The following is an 8,112-nucleotide window of genomic DNA, read 5'->3' as shown; positions in this document are numbered from 1 at the left end:
AGAAATTTTTTTAAAAAAAAAGAAATTCAGAACACACTGTCCAATATGGTAGCCACTAGTCACATATAGCTAACAAGCATTTGAACACGGGTTAATATGCTATAAGTGTAAAATCACATTAAATTTCAAAGACTTTGCACAATAAAAGGAATATAAATCTCATTAATAATTTTTTACATTGATAAAATGTTAAATGATAATATATTTGATATTTTGCATTAAATAAAATAAAAAATATATAAATAAAATATAAAAATAAAATTAATTTCACCTGGGTTTTTCTCACTTTTTAAAATGTGTCTACTAGAAAATTTAAAATTACATATGTGGCTCACATTTGTTGTTCATATTATGCATCTATTTAAAGCACTGATTTAGAAAGTCAAGAGGTATTTTAAATAATGTGTGTAAAATATACATAATATCTAAAAAATTAATAGATATGTTTATAAGATCCTTTGTGTATTATTTGATAGCAAATTCCTGTAAAGACAAATTCCTATCTTGTAACAATAGTACAAAGAGGTACCATTAATTTAGTTCCAATTTCTTGGCAGGGATGGTGCTAAATGCTTCAGATAAATTATCTGTAATCCTCCCAAAAGGGAAGAGTAATTTGGATCAGGGAAAATGAGCAATTTGTTCAAATTCACATAGTTTGGAAGTGCTAGATCCAGGCCCTGAAAGCAGGTCTGTCTGAGGCTAATGCCAGTACTCTGTGGTACTTCAAGTAAAGAAATTGAAAGAGGTCCTGTTTGGAAGTGACTGTCTCTTGTGAAGTTAATCATTATCCAACTTGGCCAGGGACTATTCGAGCCATATACCTATCATTCAGAAGGTGCTCCTTTTCTGTTTTGAACACTATAAAATGTACAGTCTTGAAACCAGCACACCTATCCAGCTGGCCTAAGGGACCCACGGCTCATCCTGCTCTGAGAAAGGATTTGCAGGAGTGACACAGTGGCCACCCAGCAAAGGATGCCAGAGGCAGCCGAAACAGTGGTACCAAGTATGGTATGGCCAGCTGCCTTCAGTGCCTCCTCTTACATGAGTTCCTCAGCTTAATCCTTAGCCTGGTCTAAGCTTCTGACTTGTCTGCTCTTGGAAAACGCATTAGTAACAACCACACTAACGGAGTGGGAAGCCCTGGAAGAGCTGAGGAGGAAGCAGCTGACAGCAGAAGAGGGCAATGACAGTGTCCACAAGAGAAAGAAGCAGACGTGACGTAAAGCTAAGACAGATGGCCAAAAGAAAGAGCCTTCTAAAACCCAAAACATCTCCTGCCACCAAGGTTTGGAAAAACCAGGCATGCAAAACCTTGGCACTCCTTCGTCCATGTTCTCCCCCGACTCCCTCCTGGCCAACTACGTGATGCAGGTCTACAGACATTCTGCTCAGCACCGCCACAAGTGTCCACAAAAAGCAATTTTCCTTCCTGCAGCAGTTGAAAAAGTGTGAGTGGAGGGTGGGGATGATAGGGGGATCGTGGGAGAGGGAGGGAAGAAAGCCAGCCAGAAACACACACAGAAGGCAACAGTGACGTTCAGACCTGAACCTAGGAATTTTTGAATGGTTCAGAATGGGACACTCTGTCACCTCTGATTTAATTAGAAGACTGTTTTCAGGATGCTGAAGGTCTAGGCTCATAATCAAGCACTTACGTAATCCTCCTCATTGAGCCCTTGTTTCTCAACAGAACTTTTCACCTCCATGGAAAACTTCTCAAACTCAGATTTCACTGTCCTCAGTAGAGTGACTGTTTGGAGGGATGAGTACGCCTGCTTAGCTTCAAAGTCGTGTTTGTCTCCTCTCTTCCACGAGCCATCTCCTGCGGGAGAAATAAAAATATTTATAATTCCAAGCCAGTCACCATAAAGAGGCCATTCTCCCTTTACAACTCTGATGTGTCCCTACATGTTACTTTTGGCAGCCCAGGCAAGAGGTATTGTCAGTTTTGCACTTGGGTATAATGTGACAATGTCAAGATCATTAAAGGAGAGGAAGGCCCTTTGGACATGTGTTCCTTTGAAATGGGAGAGAAAAAGAAAAGCTCTGTTGAAGTAATTGCCTTATAATAACCATGTAAGTGCAATTTTCAACCCCTTCCCCCACCCCCGCTGAATTGCAACACTGCAGGAGCAAGAAGTAAGTTTTTTTCCTTTCCATTCACACCTATTTTTTAATACCTATAATCAACTGTGGAGGTGGACCAAGTCGTTAGCGTGTTGTAATAAACCTGATGTTATGTAGGTGTGGAATGGCAGGTTTCAGCTATGCGTGACAATGGACATGCACAAGTGTTTATAAAGTTGGCACTGTTAAAAGAAGTTTGAAATTGTTAGTATTTCTTGAATCTCTTCAGGGTGAAAAGTAGCTTAGGAAAACTTGAGGATTTGTAGCTCTCTAGTGCGGCAACATCACAAAAAGTTTTTATTGAACATGTCCTTTAACGCATCAATGGTAAAATAAAAATTGCTAACATTTATAAACACATACAATATATAGTAATAATAAAAGCTATGTTATTGAGCACTTTATAAGTATAAACTTCTTTAATCCTCACAAGACCGCATGGTATGGGTACTATTATCCTCTCTATTTTACAGATCAGGAAACTGAGGCACTGAGAAGCTGAGTAGCCCACTACTTCACAGCTCTCCCTTTCACAAAAGCAAAGGTAAATTACATGGATAAGAATCACTATTGTGCTCATTATTATTTAATTTCTGAGAAAGCATGTGGCCTGCAGGGCCCCAAAAGGCCGGGTGGACCTCTAGCCTTTGACAATAAGCTATTTTTCCTACGAATTCTTATTACAATTCCTGGAGATCTCTTAAAATACAAGGAATTCAACCTGCTGGATCCAGCACCAAAGTCGTTTGTTTGCCCTGAGCTCCCCACCCATGGCAGATGCCTGGAGCCCTGCAGCTAAGCAGTGAAGGTGTCTCTGCAGCATGCACCCAGGGCTCTGTGGCACTAGCTCTACTTTTCCAGAAGTTCAAGAAAAACCTAGTGCCTTTGGAATTTCTATCACAGCTTGAATCAGACGAACATGTATGAAGTATGTACTACATGCAAGGTTCTGAGATACCCACGGTGGGTATTACAAATGTCTGGAACAGTCCCCACCACATTCAAGAGAGAGATTTAGAGCCGGACATGTAAACCAGTAACTGGAGTTATTACGGGGTAGGACTGACAGCTTAGAGAGGAAGAGGCATGAGCTTCCACCAGGGGGAAGGTTTCATGTGAGGAGGAAAAATTAGCCTGGTCCTAAATGTGTGAATAGGATTTTAACAGGAGAGGAGGGTGGGAAGGCGTGCTGGCAGAGCCCACAGCACAGACAAGGTGCAAATGTGTACGACATCCAGTGCGCAGCTGGGAGGCTCAGTCCAGAGCATGAGAAAAGACAGAGACAAAGAATGAGTCTGTGAAGGCACCTGCATCACCATAACCCTAATAATAGCAACCACTTATTAATTGCTTACTATGTGCCAGGGAGCTGTTAAAAGATAAATAAGACAAAGCTGAGGACAGAATTCATTAAGGACTAGATCCATGCTCAATGAGCACAAGATTAAATAGCAGGCCACCAAGCAAAACTTGACAAATCCTCCCCTTCTCCTATGAAGCCTCCCAAACACAGAGGAGGCCACAGCGTGGGCAGAGCCATGCCTGTGCTCCAGACAGCCAGTGAGCTGGGTGTTCAATCACCAAGACACAGACAGCACAACCTTTGTTAAGGGGCCGAAGCCATTGTCAGGAGACCCCAAATTCTAAGCGTGCCCAGGACATCTTCATCCCATGAAGGAACTCACTTCTTATAGGCTTGTAGTAAATATTTACTGATTCATTTTAATTGACTCAAGGTACCAAGACTCCGCAGAGGTGATTTTTCTTAGGCAAAGAGGGTCAGAGTTTCTTAGCTCTGGGAAAGACTTTCTCTCCAGGGGCATAGGAAGAGAACTGCTTAACCCTGTAGGGTTTTATGCTGTGTAATTAGAAAATACATAGAGAACTAGGAACAGCAACTGTCTTGGTTACTGAAATGGGAAAAACATTTTTTTAATTTGGAAAGAAGTGAAATCCTGTACAATAAGTCTCTACAACGGTCTAAAAGGTAATAACTTTGGAGTTTTGTTTTCTAGAAAAAAGGAATGAAAACAATAGTGCTTATTAAATTTAACCCAAGCTAAATACATATCTATTCACAACCAGGACTGACACTGTGACTTCCTGCCTTTGTGGGCATCTCTTATAGTGGTGTGCAGCAACACCTCCATGTCAGGGCTACTGAACACTAGGAAGGCAGAGGTTGGTCGGCATGATGCCCCATCAGTGGGGACAAATTTAATTCAGTGGACAACTGGGTGCCTCTGGAGATTTACGAGCGGAACAGAAGAGTGACGTGATGAGAATCATGCCTTGGGAAATAGCAGTGGATTAGAGTGGGGAGACACTGAGCATTCACAGCCACGATGATCCAGGCATGAGGTTAGGAGAGGTTATATACGGGAAGTCACAGACCAAACAAATTAAAAATGGTCCTCTGGGTGGTTAGAATTATGAGCAAGTTTCTTTCTTTTTTTTTTTTTTGCATTTTTCTGAATATAGTAAATAATAAATATTGACTACAGTTATAATCTTAACAAGAGGTAGATCCCTTGAGAATGAAAGCACACGAGTGTGCAAGAGGAATCTCAAGACTACAACAGTCAGGGAGTGAGGGACAACAGAGGAGACACATCAAAGACAACGCCACAGAGAAAAGGAAAACAAGTGACCGTTAGAAGACAGCAGAGCCACGTGGAGAAGGAGGCAGTGAAGTGACATGGAAATGATGATTTCAGTTGGCGTCACGGTAAATCCAAGGTGACTACAGAATGCCCAGTGCTGCGCAATGGAACTTTCTGTGATGACGGCCATGTTCTGTTCTGTGTTGTCCAATATAGTAGCCATAGGCCACATGTGGCTCTTGAGCACTTGAAATGTGGCAAGTGCGACTGAAGAACTGAATTTTAAATTTTAATTAATTTAAATTGTCACACATGTGGCTAGTGGCCACTATATTAGACAGCACGATTCTAGATCATTCAATCTGGTGATAGAACAGGCTGGGGCTGGAAATGGTGGTCAGAAGCCAGAAAGAAGAGTGGGGGCCAGAGAGAGTGTTGGTGTCTTTTCCATACAGCTTGAAGTTAGAACCCAGGGGGCTGCCTGCACTGGACTAGAAGAAGTGCAGAAAGAGAAGGGAGAAGAATGGAGCACACACTCTTTGGGGATGCTATTTTTAGGTGGTAGGACTAGTAAGAGGAGACAGAGAGGAGCTAACAGAGAACCAGAAGAATGCTGCGTCACCAAAACTAAGGGCATAGGGTTTCCAGAAAGAGATGGATGGAAACCAGGTTGAATGCTCCAGAGTCATGCTGTCTAATATAGTAGCCACTAGCCACATGTGCGACAATTTAAATTAATTAAAATTTAAAGTTCAGGGGCTGGCCCAGTGGCGCACTCGGTAGAGNAAAAAAAAATTTAAAGTTCAGTTCTTCAGTCACACTTGCCACATTTCAAGTGCTCAAGTGCCACATGTGGCTAATGGTTACTATACTGGACAACACATAATAGAACATGGCCATCATCACAGAAAGTTCCATTGGACAGCACTGCTTTAGAGGCATGGAGACATGGCGTCAGGTAAGCAAGGCTAATGGATTTTGTAGTGAGAAGGTCACTGGTGGCCCTGAGGAAAGCAGTGGATACAGACGTTATACTGAAGACCCAAGCTTGCATTGAGAGTGAGGACTGTACAGAATATTCGTGAAAGAGGAAGTAGTCTGCTCAGCACCACGCCCTGTGCTCATCAGTCCTATAGCCAAGGAGCTGACGTCAGGGACGGGTGCCCACATTGGGATAACTGTGCCACCCTCTAGCTCCCAGTACTTAACAAGGGCCTAATACCTTGTAGGCCTTCAATATATGTGACTTGAATGGGTATATGAGACATCAGAGAATCTGCCCAAAAAATGAAGCCTGGCATTCACCTGGGCTGGCCACGTGGTACTGAGGCTCTTCAGCTCTGGTGGCCACTTAAGTAAGAGAAGAGTACGGGCCGCCTTGGCTCACCCCACCCTCTCCAAATGGCCCAGCCTTACATGCTTGCCAGGGGCTAGGCTGGTTCATTACACCCATACATAGTAACAACATTGCTTACTGGGTGACACCGTTATGCATGGCTCTGTATAACTGCTTTGCCTGCAGTATTTCATGCTTTAATTCTCATAACAACTCTATGAAAAAGATTTAAGTACAACCTCTATCTTACAGATGAGGAAACTATGGCTCAGAGAGGTTAATGTAGCTGATGTCATTTAGCTAATAAATGGTAGAAGCAGAATTCAGATGCAAGCCAGATTCCAAATGCTGGTGCCCTGCCTGATCTATGTTCATTTCATCACAGCTTGAAGTATTCCAAGATTTAAAACTGCAGATGTGGTAGATGATAAAAATGATGAAAACAAAAGTAGCAGAGAAAAAAATACCAGAAGGGGAAGTGCCAAAATGCTGTTTAGCAACTGTCACAGTTGAAGGATTACATGAGAATTCTTTTCCTTTTATCTTTGTTCCAAATTGACTTTAATGTGCCTGTATCTCTTTTACAGTAAAAGAAATAATAAATCCAATTCCTCCCCAGTTTTCCTAGTATTTTTCCATTTTCAGCCAGTCAAATAATTTTATTTCTGTGTATCACCAATCTCTACTATACTTCTTTTTACCCCCCACAGTGATAAAGATCAGTGTTTACTCAAACCGCCAGTCAAAGGAGCCCATGGCAGCTAAAGGAGCTTTAAGACCTCAGACTCCAAAGATTTCTTTTTTTTTTTTTTCTTTTTTTTTTGGTGGCTGGCAAGTGCAGGGATTGAACCCTGGACCTTAGTGTAATCAGCAGCATGCTCTAACCAACTGAGCTAACTGGCCAGCTCTCCACTGTACTTCTATCTTCCCCATATTTAGTGCCCTCTGAGTTCTCAGTAAGGCAGGAAAGCTCTACAATAACCTTAACAGTCCCGGACAGGATCACCCAGATAACTTACCACGTAACTAACATTCTAAAAAGATAATGCCAATGGAAGAAAATGCCAATAGGTGCTATTAAAAACTTTACAGAACAATATACATCATCTTCTCTCTACGTTTGTTTAAACCTATCTTTTAAATCTTATTTTCAATCACTTGATTTCCCCCATAATATATTACCCACTGAATTCCTGTAAACTTATAGTTTGGGCAAATCTGAGAATTTTATTGAATGCTCACCAAGACCAGCCAATATCAGTAAAAGTGGACACACTATCAATATGGATTTTTTTAAATCCAATATCAAGTAAATATTGATTGAAATAAAGGCTTTTTTCTAGAACAGGTACAGGGTTTGGTGTAAGGAGGCCCAAGGAGAGGCAGATGTTGAAGAACGTTTTATGAACATATATCTGATTATTAGGGCACAAAATCTCAAACAGGGCCCTTTATTAATGATGTACACCAGAGCCTTGGTATAGGTCACTCTGCCCACCATATGACTCTGTTTACTTCTACTGCAAGGAGGACGGTGCTTCAGGGTCTGCAGAAGAAAAGGACAGTTGTCTCCCTACATTCATTCTCCCTTCTTCCTTAGTAACAGATTCCTAAATTGATTTAGGGTAGCAGTGATTCTAGCTAAAAGCATATATTTCCTGAGCTCCCTTGCAACTAGGGGTAGCCAATGATATGTAAGCAGGAATTAATGAATAGGCCTTCCAGGAGAGCCTTTCAAAGAGAACCATGTTAACTGGAAGGGTCTCCTTTTGTCTGTTGTCTTTTCTCTTTGTCTTGCCTGGATTTAAGATGTGATCTCTGATGCCGTAGCCACCATTTTGATCTTGAGAATGGACGTCATGCACTAAAATTGAGGCAACAAGAAAACAGAAGAAGGAGAAAAAACTCCTGCCAAAATGAACAAGCACCCAAAAAGAGATACCCGAAATGCAAAAAACCATGAAAATAAATCACCAAAAGTCAATAAATCTCAAACTCTAGATCCTATAGAACAAGAAGCCCTTGAAATGAATGACAGGG

General features: G+C 41.6%; 1 protein-coding gene across 2 annotated transcripts in view; it reads right to left on the bottom strand.

The window, feature by feature from the left end:
- NPR3 (natriuretic peptide receptor 3) overlaps window positions 1-8,112 on the bottom strand; it is a 75,320-nt gene that overhangs the window by 47,586 nt on the left and 19,622 nt on the right. For both annotated transcript variants that reach the window (XM_008584398.1, XM_008584399.1), the window contains exon 4: window positions 1,662-1,828. In XM_008584398.1, coding sequence (XP_008582620.1) covers window positions 1,662-1,828 — 167 coding nt within the window. The remainder of the gene's footprint in view (window positions 1-1,661; window positions 1,829-8,112) is intronic.

This window comes from Galeopterus variegatus, unplaced genomic scaffold (genome assembly GCF_000696425.1).
Source record: "Galeopterus variegatus unplaced genomic scaffold, G_variegatus-3.0.2 Scaffold3256, whole genome shotgun sequence".
Taxonomy (NCBI): Eukaryota; Metazoa; Chordata; class Mammalia; order Dermoptera; family Cynocephalidae; genus Galeopterus; species Galeopterus variegatus.
Note: the sequence above shows the minus strand (reverse complement) of the source record. Positions and strands in the feature narration are given on the sequence as shown.